This window comes from Dipodomys merriami, unplaced genomic scaffold (assembly GCF_024711535.1).
Source record: "Dipodomys merriami isolate MVZ:Mamm:240054 unplaced genomic scaffold, mDipMer1.0.p SCAF_27, whole genome shotgun sequence".
Lineage (NCBI taxonomy): Eukaryota > Metazoa > Chordata > Mammalia > Rodentia > Heteromyidae > Dipodomys > Dipodomys merriami.
In genome coordinates this window covers 15089355-15104781 of record NW_027204159.1, presented here as the reverse complement: position 1 = coordinate 15104781, position 15427 = coordinate 15089355, and the positions used below count along the sequence as shown (strand labels likewise).

The following is a 15427-nucleotide window of genomic DNA, read 5'->3' as shown; positions in this document are numbered from 1 at the left end:
TTCTTTCTAACATATTTATAAGATACCATGTGATTTTTTTGTTTTGTATGTCCCTCACCCACGGTATAACCCCTATTTTCACTGTATATGATGTTGGTATAATTTGTGGAGGGGAAGAGAAAAAACAAATTGTTTAAATAGGGATACAGGTGGACCCATTGCAACAATGAGATGTACAAGATATTATGTTGAAAAACAAACTTTACAACTTTGGTGGGGGTGGGGGGTGTAGTTGTGGAGATGGGAGGGAAGAGATGGTAGGGGGAAAACAAAGGAGGAGGCAACAATGTTTGAAAAGAAATGCACTCATTGCCTTACTCATGTGATTGTAACCCCTCTGTACAGAATTTTCACAATAAAAAACTTATTTAAAAAAAGAAAAAAATTATGACTCTGTCTTGCTTGAAGGACCCTATGGTAAATTCACCTTATAAGCACTGATTTGATACAATGAATGAAATAGAAGATCTGAGCCTAGAGTCTAGGCTGTACATTTAGAACCTCAAAACCCTTAGCAAGTTAATTTTTTAAGCCTCTGTTAAGCTACCAAAAGTACAAGGTACCAATTTATACATTTCATAAGATGTAGGCAGATTGAAGGTAAGTGTATAGTAAACGCCTCAAAAAATGGCTGCTCCATCGTAGATATTCAACAAGTATCTTCTTATGTTACTGTGATGTTGGCATTTGGTGCCATTATTATTGGCATATAAATACTTAGCATGCAATAGAGTGGTAGTAACTTCTGTGAATGGAGCTTCAGAGGGCTGAGGGGGCAAGAGCTAAGATCATAGGAACCTGTATGACTCTCCCCCAGCTGTATATTGCAAAATCTCCTAACATTTAGCAGTTGTTGATTTTTTAAAAGGGATCCTTAGTCATAGATGTTTAGCAAACAAGTTTCTACAGTGATTCATTTTCTGGAAAACCTCCAAATTCTTTTGTATTACATATATATATATATATATATATACATATATATATATATAAAATTTGTCATATATGCACAGACAGACTTACTTTAAAGCTAATGAAGCTGAAGTTTCAGGGCTTACTGTTAACTCCTCCCAAAATCTTGGAGAAGAAAATTTATTTCCAGGTTTTCATTCTTTGTGTAGATGTACTTCCACTCACACCCTAAAATCAACACCATCAGTGCCACCAGCGTTGTCACTATGGCAATCATAAAAGCTTGCAAGTCAAGGGATGTGAAGGGTAAACAAAGGAGGAGGCTGCAATGTTTGGTAAGAAATGTACGCATTATCCTGCCCATGTAATTGTAACCCCTCGGTACAGTATGTTCACAAATAAAATAAAATAAAATTAAAAAAAAAAAGCTTGCAAGTCCACGAAGTCACACAGCATTGTTTGCAAACTTGCATCTCTCTCTCTCTTTCCTTTTTTGTTTTTAAAACACCTTTGCCACATTTTCTGATACTACTGCTTCACAACTTGGTGCATATTTGTTCTATGCTTGTCTGGTTTGGGCTCTTTGTCTGGGTCAATGTGGATGTGTAGTGCCGTTTGGAGGAGAGTATGGAAACAATTATGAATATTAGAATCAATGGGGAAAAGTAGAGTGGAAAATGTTTTAATGAGAGAAGACTGTTTTCTTAACCATCTGTCCATCTATCTACCTCTCCATCCTGCTTTATTAAAAACCCATAGTCTGTTAAATGTAGTATGTACTTAGCAGCACTTACAGAATAATTGGTGGTGAAGAAGAAGGCTATATGAGACCAGCCCTGGGAATTTTTGCTAAGATTGACCTGCTAAATCATCTCTCAGATTGTTATCACCTTCCAGTGATCTTGTCAGGGTAGCAAAGTAATAATTTCTGGCAGTAGATTAATGACTGGTCTCTGGCTCTATATTTTATACTAACTTCACAACTTACTCCCTAGCTTGCCAGATATAAGTGCTCCCATAAAGTCTTATTGGTAGTAAAGTCCAATGTCTATAATAAAAGTATAACCCATGTGATGTGAATTTTAGACAAAGATAATATTAGAATTATACTGTATATTTTAATGAGTAATCAAAAGAAAAGCATTAATCCAGAAAAATCCTACAATGTCACAACTTGATAAAAGAATAATTATCAGGGAAAAAAGAAAAAAAGTGTTTGCAAATGGTCATTAGAGATTTCAAGAATAGGTTAAGAAACATTTTCACAGTGTTTAATTTGTGATGAGAAGGCTCAGTCCTATTTTTCTGAGTTATGACATGATTCTGTGTATTCTTTTGAGACATAGGATCATACAAATGGAAAATAAGAGTTGTTTTGTTTATTATTTGCAATTACCAGAAAAGAGAGTTGCCACAGGAGCAAATCTAGAGCCATCTTGAGGGGAGACCACTTTTCAACAACTATGATAACCCCAGCCCTCAGTGTACTTTTGTTTGTTTTGTTGTTGTTATACTTTTGCCTCTCTGACTTTGAAATAATAGTTGTCCATTCATAGTTCTTGTAACCAATCTTCCAGGACTTGGAATTTTCCCATCTTGGGAAAATTAAGTTTGCTTTGGTTTCATAATAAATCTTCTCTGATGACAAACTTAGGCATATAAGTAAGATTTATATTTTTCCACTCTGTTCATGTTTATGGGTCTACAATATTCAATGTGATTCCATGGTGCTAGAAACAACCCAATATATTGAACTTGGAAAACAATAAACATTTCAACAGTATATGCAAAATCTATTATTAGAAATATTTCCAATGAAATGATGACTTCTCTCTCTCTTGCTACATATATATATCGTATATATATGATATTTATATATATATATATACGATATATATGATTTATATATATATATAGCTTTTTGCCTTTTATGCCAAGACAAGGTGGCTAAACTAGTACTCTATGTTTTAAAAGCATTTTTCCAGTGAAACACAATTTATTGATAGAAAAAAGTCAGTACAAAGTCTGCACTCAGCACCCATCATCATGAATTTTGGGAAAACAAAACAATGACTCAATGATACAACATTCTTCTTTTTCAGTATTATTATGGCCAAGTGAATATTCTCTGTGCTTCCTAAAATTCCAGCCCATTTCTTTTCATTTCTAGCCAATTTCCAAACCTATCTTTAAACAGTAAATTTGGATGAGACAATAAACAATGGTAAAATTCTCTAGAACATTTCTACAGAGTATCTTTCTACAAAAATAAGTTGTAAGAAAATAAAACAAGAAAATATCATATGCATAGGCCAAAGAATTTTGGAGTAGGGAAAGAATTTTATTTTATGACTGTATTTACTCTATTACTTTACTAAGGGAACACATTGCCATGTGTGAGTACGTATACAAATATATATGTGAAGACTGGCATTTTTAATTTGCCTTTCAAATAGAAAAAAATAATTTCTATAGAGAATGACCATCTAATTTGTCAAAGAAACGACCTTTGATAGTCTGTTTAGCATCTCTGCATTGAGGTATCTGACACTGCTGATGTTCCGCTGGTCTGCTATAAACTGCACAGATCTTCATGGCTCAGTTCTCATGTCTTTCAGTCATCATCTAAAGCTTTCTCTCCAGGAAAACTTCCTTGAGCATCCTAGTGAGAAATAGACACCACCACCTTTTCCTGGAATTCTTATCTGTACATTGCTTTCGTTTCTTTATGTATTTTATTTTATTTTAATCAATGCATTTGCTTTTGATACTTTGCTTTTTAATGTCTCTGTTTTTCTCCACTAAAATATAACTTTCAGAAAGAATATTAGACTCTTCCCAGCATTTCAAATAGGACCTGACACATAACAGATGTTCAATAAATATTTATTCAATAAAATATATACAGTATGTCTGTATTAGACACAGACATGTTTTTGTGGCATAATAATTACACAAAAACCCTTCACTTCTTATATGGTATATTATAGCTTTATCAGCTACTAAATGGAACAGAAGTTCCAAGTTTAGTTTATTTGTTTGCAGGATTTGGGAGCACTCCTGTAAAATGGTAGATTGTCATTTACAAACATCTATCGTTAATATATTGAATGTATGTATCTGAGAGAGAAAGCCAGAGTGACAGAGAAGAGAGACAGAGAAAGAGAAAGACAGGGAGAGAGAGAGTGAGAGAGAATCATGTCTTGATATATGAAGACTTCTTCCTGGGTTTTTAACAAAAGCTATTAGTGCTTATTGATGTAATCTGCCTGTGTTATTAACATGAAAGTTCCCACAAACCATTTTTCTGAAGAGATCTTGGAATGGCTTCAAGGAGAAAAAGCAAGACTAACCTGATTAGCATCCTTACTGACAGCATCTGGAACAAAATGCAGAAGCCATGTTGAATGTAAAGTATTTAGCAAACAAAACAAACGATTCACCCAATACAATGCTTTCACTGCCTTAATGACAATACATTGTAAAGGCAGGAATTTTTTAAAACACATTAAGATTTGCCATGGCAAGTAAATGAAGGCCTTGCACCAAAAGATCTCAAGGGTTGGTCACACAGTAAAGTACAATTACTTTGCAAAATACTTATGCCTTACAGTCACACAAAAAGTACCATTCTAATAGATCTTTTCAGAATAAATTGTGGCAGTCTCCTATTATGATATAACAAAACATACACATAACTATACACACATCAAATACATCATACAATTTTAATATAATTTATAATTATGATGTAGCATGAAGATTACATCATTGTACGTATAAGATTCTATTTTCTGAATTCTAATAGCTCTATATTCTTATTATAGGTACAAATATTTGATATATGACAAAGAATTAAGATTGAAGCCACAGAATATTACACTATTTCTCTGACTCTCTAACACCTACATGAGTCATCTAGGAGACTAGGTCTCATTTGTGTATAAGCAATTTACTGGCTTTATTTCTGAGATTCTGATTTTTTAACTGTGTTGTTTATGGTAAGGTGAATTTAAACAATATATATTTCTTAGCAATCAAACAGCAAATGAAAGGAATCTGTATCTTCAGTCACAGAGAAATCCTTCAGCCTTTATCAAAAGTACTTTCAACCCATTGCAAATTTTAAAACACAAAACATGACCTAGAAGACACTATTGTTCTAAAACAAAAAGTTATTTGAATTTAAAGTATTTTATTTATACATATAGTATACATTATTTACATTGGAGTTTTAATTTTTTAATATATGTGCAGTATAAATTGATTTTTGGTGAAGTACAGATGTAATATTAATAACCTATTAACTTTTCAGAGTAATGTAAATTTAAGAAAAGGATTTGCCATGATAAAAATTCGTATATTCTCAAACTGCTTGCCTTCTTGAAGATAGCACAGGTAAAATCCACATATGTAAATATAAATCAGTGTCAGGCAAGATATTGTAGAATTTTAATGTATCTATTCATGTGCAGGGAGGGGACTACTTTCCCCAGGGCTCTGAGATATATGGCAAAAGGGTTCAATTGTATTCAAATTACTCACCTTTTATGAGGCAAAGAGCCAGGGTCAGGAGCACTGGCACTGTGACTGCCTTCATGATGAAGATGATGTAAGTCGGCTACAGGTCTGCTCTGTGCATTGCTCAGCTGGTGCTCTAAGACTGAACTTCTGGGGTGCAGCTCACTTTTATACAAGTACTGATGACATGTAAAACCGGTTGTTCAGGCTTATGCTACACTTCATATACCACACCAACTTAGCCTCCATTCTGTAAGATCCTATAAAAGGAGCAGATACGAGCAGCTAATGTCTGTTCTTATTAGTAATGTACTTTCATGATGCTTTTCACAAAAAGGCCCAAGGACCCTATTCAAAGTTGAATATTCCATAATCATGTAAGAACTGAGGTTCTTGTCAACATCAGACATATTGCCTTAGGCACAAATATGTTTCTGACTGTCCTTCCTTCATAAGAGGGAGGGGAGGGGAAAAGAAGACAGATTGATTGGCCTACCAATCAGGTAAAGATTGAAAGATTTCCACATGTGGAGAAAGCTGCTTTTACTGTGAGAACCCAGGGTTCTTGGTGATTCCATCCCTAGGTATTTTGAAAGGTCTGAATTTTTTATCCCAGATTCAGATATGATTAGAGGTGAATGATTCTAAGAGAGAACCTAGAAAAATTTTAACACTAGGCACTTGTAGAAAAACACGAGAGAAAGACGTATCACTTTCCTAGGAGCTCATAATTGAGATGGAAGAGGCAGAGCTGGGGCTTATAGCAGGTCCCAGGTTCAGTATTTCTTTTTTCTCCATACACCATTTCATCCTTATGAGTAAAGGCAGGAACTGTGTGAAAATAAAGTTTGTGCAACACTACTTCAAAAATATGTTCTAAGGTATTTTACACTCTAAAACAATCTTATATTTTAACCAATCATTCTCATAAATAGTGGAAACCCAATAACTTTCCATAGCTCTTAATTATCCAAATGACTTTGAGAGATATGGTTTGGTTGGCTTTGCCCTAAATTAAAGTGTATTCTTTATTATTTACTTTCCCAAGGAAGAAAAAAAAAAGAAATTCTTAAAGTTTATAAGTATTTAAGGGTGACATTTTTCTAGATAAAACTTTTCTTTAGTTCTTTTTTCAATCCTACTTTTTTTTTTTGGGTCCAATCGTGGGGCCTGAACTCTGGGCCTGGGCACTGTCCTTCAGCTCTTCAGCTCAAGGCTAGCGCTCTACCACTTGAGCCACAGCACCACTTCTGGCTTTTTTTCTTTTTGCTTATGTGGTGCTGAGAAATCGAACCCAAGGCCTTAGGCATGCAAGGCAAGCACTCTACCACTGAGCTACCTTCCCAGCCCCTCCATCCTACTTTTTATCTATCAACTTCTTTTATGCTGCTAGCTGACCCACATCACCTGAAGAACAGAAAAAACAAGTAGAAGGTAGAGTAAATACCATGCCAATCATTTGCAGCGCTTCATGAAAGATCTGGATTTTATGTGATCAATAGCCTCTTCATAATTATTCTAGGAAACACATCAGATAAAGTTAAAATTTCAGACACATGACAATATTCTCTTGCTCTGATTTTTTAATCATTGTGGGGCTTGAGGTTAGCCACCCTACCACTTTGAACCACAGCCTACTTCTGGTTTTCTGGTGGTTAATTGGAGGTGAGAGTCTGACAGTGACTTTTTTCATTCCTGGTCTGGCTACAGAACTGTGAATCTTAGATCTCAGCCTCCTGAGTAGCTAGGATTATAGGCATGAGTAGCAAAGCAATATCCTTAACATTATCAAAGTAAGAGTAAATCCTTTCTTTTGTATAATTTTTTCCTGTAAAACGTAATTATTAGTCCCAGGTCTGCCCTTTGGTGGTAGCTTTGTCCTTTCCCAATGATATGTAAATGCAGTGAGCCCAGAGGACAAGGTCACTCTACATCACAGTCATGGGTTAGAACACCAAACTCACTCACAAGTTAATAGACAGAGAATGGAACAGGGAGCCAGGAAGTCTGTTTCTATTCCTGTCTCTGTAAGACACAGTGTAATGGAATGGAACCAGGTTTTAGAACAAGGAATCTCTGGGTCCAAAACTTGACTCACCAATTGCTATGTTGCCTGGGGCAAGTCATTTATTTTCTCTGGGTCTCAGTTTCCTAACATGTAAAATAGAGGTCATAATGTGCACATTGTACAATTGTTATAAGGCTTAAGCATAATCCATATATTGTATTACATGTGTGTATGTGTTTACTGCTGAGAACAATACCAAGTATATGTGATGAGCTTTACAGTTAATGATAGCTAATCTTCCAATTGTAATGATGCGGTTTTACTAGGTAATTTCTAAGATTCCAAGAAAAGTAAACATCTCTTGAGCAAAGATCTTAACAGATTTAAGTTAGTACAGAATCACTCTCAGCACATTCCAAAAGCGAACATAAATCAAAAATGTATGATTTTTTCCCTTCACAATTGCAAATCCCAATTCTTTGTCCCCACAAAAGCTTCTTCTAACTGTTGATGGACTACTATTAATCTTTTCTCAGTATTCTCATTATTCATTTTAGACTATATCAAATGTGTCTCAAATACGAGTTCTGTTGTAGGAAAATTCAATGCCTGACAAAAGAATTAGTGATTGTGTAACTTGCTCTGATAACCTCAAATATAACCAAAAACAGTTTCCCAGGAGTGGAAGTGGTGCTGGGGAAGAACAAAGCATAGGTGATTTCCTTTTTGAAGACTCTCTGCTATGAGGAAATGTAGGAAGAGTTTATTTCCTTCCTACTTGCAGCCAGAGCCTATTGTTGGAATGGATAAGTGGTTTAGGATAGATAATGCACTGATGAGGAGCAGGCATCTATAAGGACATCCAGGAAGTACCCACATCATTGCCCATATCATCAGAATTTTTTGTCCAGATAATTTTAGGAATGCTATACATCCAAAGGTGATTTACCATGTTTTAGAAATCATTCCTTATTTCCAAAAGTTATCATAGTTATTTAATTCAAATGGCTGGGGATTAAAATGATGGTGAGAACTTGGATTAGAGCTGAGTTATTAGAAAACTTTTCTCAAACTCAAAATCCCATCCTGGAAGTCTGCTTTTACATTTATTCAGCAAACCACAGAACCCTCATTTTTCTCATTTGAAAAGAAAAAGATGTGATCATGAAAGGCATATATTTATCAACTGCCTCAGAATCTGATACATAAGGAAAAATAAAAGTAAACAGAGTTTACAGACCAATAGTGTTACTAGAACCAATGTTAGTTTTCTTTTTTTCTGTGTAATGGTTATTGATGGTGATAAAAATCAATTCATAAATATTATTACAATTAAATTGATTTGCAAAGCTTTCAAGCAATATGCTTTTCACTAGCTCTTTCGACTTTTTTCTATGTAAGGTGGTGACATAGAAAGATAAATATCATGCCTTCCTTACCTACAAAAATGATACCAGTAAGGATGGCGTAAGTAGCAACTGGCTTGCATGGTCATCCTAACTTCAGTGCTTTCTCATCTTCGACATGCTTAACTTTTCTCAATTCCTCACACAGTTCAGAGAATCTAGACATCACAGTGTCTTTAACCATTTATAGTACTTTACCACTAATAGAGCTCTTTCTTCTAATCCCTGCTTGCAAACATTTGCACACACACACACACACACACACTCATAATCCCATGGACAACAGAGGTGTGCTACCTCAACCAGGACTCTAAAGTATACAGGTGATCCTGAAATTATGAGGTTCTGAAGTTATGGGGATACAAGAGCATCAACCATTCTTCTATTTCTTAGGAAAATGGAGGAGAAAGGAAAGAGACACGTGTGTGTGTGTGTGTGTGTGTGTGTGTGTGTGTGTGTGTGTGTGTGTGTGTGTTTGTGTGTGTGGTGAACCTTGAATGTAGAGCTTGGTAACCGTCCCATAGCTTTTTCTGCTCTGAGCTGGTACTCTGCCACTTGAGCCACAGCTTTACTTCTGTTTTTGTACTGGTTAATTGGAGATAAGAGTCTCTTGGACTTTTCTGCTCTAGCTTACTACTAACCATGATCCTTAGATCGCTAGGATTACAGGCATGAGCTATAGGTGCCTGGAGAACATCTATATATGGTGATAGATACATCTTTTATAAATTTTGAATTTACTTTTCTATGATTATAATATTTCCTTCATGTATTTTGGGTCTTTTGTCAAAGATATAAACTAGAAAACAGTCATTATGCACTTCCTTATCTCAAAATGTTTAGTTAACAAGTAACTTAGTTTCTATACAAGAATTCCTTTCTGTTTGTCTGGAAAGACTAAGAAACTATAGAGATAATTTTATCTACAAATAGAATGGGATGGGCAATGTTTGTTTACTGAGTAGACTGCTATTTATAGACATAATTGTTGCTTTGATTAGATTAGGATTAAGAAAATTGAAACATTTCAATATTTAATTTTAGCTGATTGTGGGGGTAATACTAGGCCCCAGAAATGTGGGAATACAAGTTTTTAAGTTTTCTAATTTGGGGTATTTATTATATTGTGGTATTTATTACAGCATCTTGAGAAAACATAGGTGGCAACACAGAAACATGCACAGTGAGTACAAACGCATTAGTAGTTGTTTAAGCTTACATTGGTTAATTCTTTTAGTCTGCATCTTACTAAAGTTAAGAACCTGTGGAAATGGAAGTGGCGCTGTAGCTCAAGTGGTAGAACGCTCGCCTTGAGCTGAAGAGCTGAGGGACAACGCCCAGGTCCAGAGTTCAAGCCCCACGACCGACAAAAAAAAAAAAAACTATATAGAGCACTCAGAACCTCGGCGATTTAAAAAAAAAAAAAAAAAAAAAAAACATTATAAAGCCGGGCGCTGGTGGCTCACGCCTGTAATCCTAGCTACTCAGGAGGCTGAGATCTGGGAATCGCGGTTCAAAGCCAGCCAGGGCAGGAAGACCGTGAGAGTCCTATCTCCAATAAACCACCAGAAAACCGGAAGTGGCGCTGTAGCTCAAGTGGTAGAGCGCTCGCCTTGAGCTGAAGAGCTGAAGGACAGTGCTCAGGCCTAGAGTTCAAGCCCCACAACCGACAAAAAAAAAAAAAAAAAAAAGAACCTGTGGAAAGGTGTGAAAGAGAAACAGAGCTAGATGTTTTATTGCAAGAGGAAGATAGATTTTGACCAGCCTGCTATAGCAGAGAAGAAATCCTGCTATAAATCAAGCTTAGTTTAGGGGCTTTTGTTTCCTTTTTTGCCTCTTTTTCTGGGACTCTACCATTCTATCCAATGCCCAGCTACGGGCAGGGGACTTTATATTATTTTATTTCTCTTTTATGGTAATGGGTGAAAGCCTGGGTCCAGAAGTCCACTCAAACACCAAGTCATATACAGCAAAGTTTATTGTCAGCAGGTTGACATGATGACCCTCTCTGTCAGGGACAGCAATTGTCATCGAGCAAGGGGGTTGGATGGCTAGGATGGGGGTAGAGAATTTCACTAGGGGTGGCGAGGTACTCTGTAGTCTGGTTTGTGTGGGATGTGGAGTTTGTGAGGTGTTTGAGAGTGGGAAATTTTGTTGTGGTGGGGCTAAGATTTGTGATTGCAGCTGCCTATGTCACCCGATAAGATAAGGCCTGAGTCAGTTTATTTCAGGGAAGGGCCTGTGTCACCAGATTTCGGGAAAGGCCATGCTTTACATCAGGGCCTAGTATAGTGCAGTGGCTGGGGGAGGTTAGGCTACCAAAGAGAATTGAATCTAAGGCCTCACACATGCTATGAAATACTCTGCCAATTAAGCTACATCCCCAGAGTCAATGCGGCTATTTGAAATCCAGACTATAGTAAAGAAAAGTTATGAGGGAAGTTGGTCATTGTGGTTCGGCCATTTGTGTTTGCTACCTACAAGTTACTGAAGTTAGGCTCTATCCTTCCAAGAGGACAGGGAAACAAAAGCCTTATACCTCTTTGTTTTGTTCATATATATTAATTGAATGAAACAATGGGTTTAACTGTAACATTTCATATATGCATATCAGATTCACTCCTTTGTTCTTTTTTGGATTCATTTGTTTGTATGCTGGTATGAGGGCTTGAGCTCGGGTCCTGGGTGCTGCTCCTTCACTTCTTAGCCAAGACTAGCATTCTCCCACTTCAGCTATAGCTCGACTTTCAGCTGTTTGGTGACTGATTGGAAATAAGAGTCTCATAGACTTTTCTGTTTGGGCTAGCTTTAAATCATTATCCTCAGATCTCATCTTCCAGAGTAGCTAGGAATACAGGCATGTTATTTGTTTTAAATACATGAAAACTGAATTCATCTTTATGATTTACAACAAACTTCTTCGACATTTATTTTTTGAAGCTAATTGCTTTAATAAAGAAGCCTTATGTTAGGGTACATTCACTCAGGAGGCTGAAGCAGTTTGAGGTCAACCTTGGATACAGAATGAGACCCTGGCTCACGAAAATGGAAGGGGAGAAGAAAGAGGAGGAAGGAGTGAAGGAGGAGAAAGATGGGGATACAGGGAAATGGGAAGGAGGAGGGGAAAGGGAAGGAGGAAAGGGAGAGGGAGATGAAGAGGAGGAAGAGAGAGACTAATACAAGGGTGACAAAGACTTTGAGTGTTTCAACGTCACACACATTGCTTACCAGTGGTCAAGATGAAACTGGTATACAAGGGTTTAGCTACAAAATTAAGATTTTAGCAAGCTAAATAACACTATCCTTTTATCATATACAACCTTAATTTAATAGACAGAAAAAGTAGCAGTAAAGGAATGACTAATGACTAATTCACTCTGAATTTTCAGGCATGGGGCTGAAGTATTAAAAGATGATCCTAAAAATTAAAGACACAAACCTAAAGTTGGGAACATGTTATAGAGTTCCAGGTGGGTTACATAATATTCTCCACAGGAATCCCATGAACATTTACTGAATGCCTGCATTTGTGTGGCCAGAGCTAAAAGCATAGTGGTACACTTGTGGACAAAACAGTGTATGTGATTTCTAGGACAGGTCATCTAATGGAAAAGAGAAGAAAATGGTCAAACATCATTGTCAAAAGGAATCTGTAAGAATGCTTTTTATATGATCTCAATATGGAAAAGAGATAACAGAAACATTTTACTTATAAAAGGAAGGTGATATCTAGATTAAATTATTATCAGTGAATGAAATGCTATTGGTGGGCACTATTTGGAAGGAAAATAACAGCATTCTAAGCACATAGAGGGAGGAAGAGGACATACTGAAAGAAGTTAAATGTTGTTAGCCCAAGAACAAGGAGGTTCTATGAATTGTAATTGGACAAGATGGTAAAAGAAGGTAAAACCTATGTTAAGGGAAAATAGTGCATTTGCAGCCAGAATCCACAGTTAATTCTTTTACTTGTGGTGAAATACGAACAATCTTACTGTCAGCTTTCTTGGAATTATGTTCAAACCTTCTGTAAGGCTATAATCTCCTAATAGATTTATTTTCTTCCTAATCCAGTGAGGAACATTCAGTTCATGATTTCAGGTAGTAACTTATTTAAATTAACATGGGTAGGTGTGGTGTACAACGTATAAAATATGCAAAAGTAAGTTTGTAGGCTTATAAAAGAAGCTCGTTTATCTGAAAAAGTATCAGCTAATGGGAATGAGTTGCTCCTTACAAGATTATGAGGGTCAGTTTTGTTCTCATAATTCTTCTACCTGAATTTTTTAAATTTAGCTTCTATATAATACTATTTAACCCAGTATATAGCTAGCTGATTATCTAATAGTACTCGGAGAAAGGGGTTAAAATTAGAATTGGATATGAAAATCATTTTTCACATGGTAGATTTTGACAATTTGAAGGAATATCTCTTGTGATTTTAATTTAGCGATTGCTTAATCATACCATAAAACTGCTTCACTTAAGAAAGCTTCTAATAGAAAGTAATTTAAATAATTGGGTCCAAAAGCCTGTATGTAGAGTAAGTGCTGATGTGAAGGCTCCTTGGAGGTGCCTTCATTCTTTTTGCACAGGACTAAGTAGGAATAATGCTTCTTTCACTCATCTACAGGAAATACTAGCCTTTCTAGGAGAGAAATTACATTTTTCAAATGTACATGAAATTGCTTAATTACTTCTTATAGCCAGTCATATTAACAATGACATTCATCTGTTCATTATACACATATAATATGTGTAGAAGAATGCACATTTCTAGACTAACTTAATGTACTTTACACATCTGTAAACTCTATGTACATATAGAAAAACAACTCTCTCAATGTATGATGGAATTAGGTTTTGATAATCTCATAGTAAATTGAAATCATCCCATGTCAGGAATGCATTGAATACAGTCTAATTTCTGGAACAATACACTTTAGCAAACTAATACATAAGTTAAGATTACAGAAAGTACTGTCTTTTTGGAAATAATTAGAAAAAAAATGATGTTCTACAGGGCCAGGAATGCTCTCTATTCTCCAAGCTGAACCTTCTGGAAAGTCCATAAAGACAGGTACAGTTCTGAAAGGGGCGTATGGCAACAGCCAATGATATGCCTGGATTAGTATTTCAGTCTGGGTATTCATAGCAAGGCCTCAAACATGCTTCTAACTCTCTTATCTGTCCTAAGCCAAACACTCAAGAAATGAAATCAAAATGCTCACTAACCACAGTAAAAGTACCATCAACCTTGGTACACTTCTATGTCCAGCAAAATCATCTTTTGAAAATAAAGGCAAAATAGAAACCTCTTTGCCTGGAAAATTTAAGGAATGAAACACTTATTAAAGATCAACATGAATTAGAAGAAATGATAAAGACAGATTTTCTGGCAAAAGAAAAAAATATACCAGATAGAAATAGGTATCTACACACTTAGCAGGAGTAACTACATGAATAAATATACATGGAATTGTTCTCATTTAAAAATAATGAACTGCTTAAATAATTATAACTTACAAGATAAAATGGTAAATTAAATCATTAAAGTACTTGATTCATCTAAAAGAAAATAGAAAAGAGGTAGAAGATCACACACATAAAAAAGAAAATACAACAAAGCAAAGCAAAGACAAATGGTCCAACTGAAAAATATGTCAAGATAGTAGATACATAATGGATCCTAGCAACAACCCATGTGATATACAGACCTATGCTTTATTGAAATTATATATGAACATTTGTATGTACAAAAATGTGTTACACATATAAAACTTAAATTAAGTATATATTATAAATATGTAAATTGAAAGGTATTAAAATGAGTTAAAAAGCAAGACCTACTTATTTACTTATTATAAGAAGTACACTTTAAATATAAATAAGTGATTTATAGGGCAAAATTATATAAAGAGTTAGAAGATTCAAACATCATCAAATTTGAGTGTGTACATTTATATTAGACAAAATGGATTTCAGAGCAAAGAATGCTATCAGGAAGGAAGAGCATTACATCAAGTCAAAAAAAAAAATCAGTCCATCCAGATGACAGCTCAATTCTAAGTGGTTAAAACTCTCCAAGGTTTTAAAATTGGATGTGAGAATATTTTCCATTGATGGTGAGATTAAAAACAAATCCCTTACATAGAAAATCAAAAGGTCAAAGCTATGTACATATGACCATATAAGACTGCCTTTGTTGCTGTTATTTTTAATGTACTATGTGATTTTTTTTGTATGCTCTTTCCCCATAGTATAACCCCTGTTGTCACTGTATTTGATTCTGGTGTCTTGCATCTTGTATATGCATTTTTCTAATTTGGGGAGGGGAAGGGAAATAACAAAATACTGAAACAAGGATACAGGTTAATCCATAGTAACAATGAGACATACAAGACACTATGGTGAAAATGAACATTACAACTAAGCGGGTTGGTAGAGGTTAGAGTTGGGGAGGTGGGAGGGAAGGAATAGTAGGGGGAAAACAAAGAAGGGGGTAACATTGCTCCACAGAAAATGGACTCATTACCTTACTCATGTAACTGTAAACACTCTGTACATTATCTTCATAATAGCA

The 15427-nt window shown here is 35.5% G+C and overlaps 1 protein-coding gene across 2 annotated transcripts in view; it reads right to left on the bottom strand.

Moving 5' to 3' along the window:
* Spink5 (serine peptidase inhibitor Kazal type 5) overlaps positions 1-5520 on the bottom strand; it is an 85810-nt gene extending 80290 nt beyond the window's left edge. For both annotated transcript variants that reach the window (XM_070036339.1, XM_070036340.1), the window contains exons 1-2: positions 5455-5520; positions 4263-4288 (exon numbers count right to left, since the gene is read on the bottom strand). In XM_070036339.1, coding sequence (XP_069892440.1) covers positions 4263-4288; positions 5455-5509 — 81 coding nt within the window. In that variant the 5' untranslated portion in view covers positions 5510-5520. The remainder of the gene's footprint in view (positions 1-4262; positions 4289-5454) is intronic.
* Positions 5521-15427: the final 9907 nt, after the last annotated feature.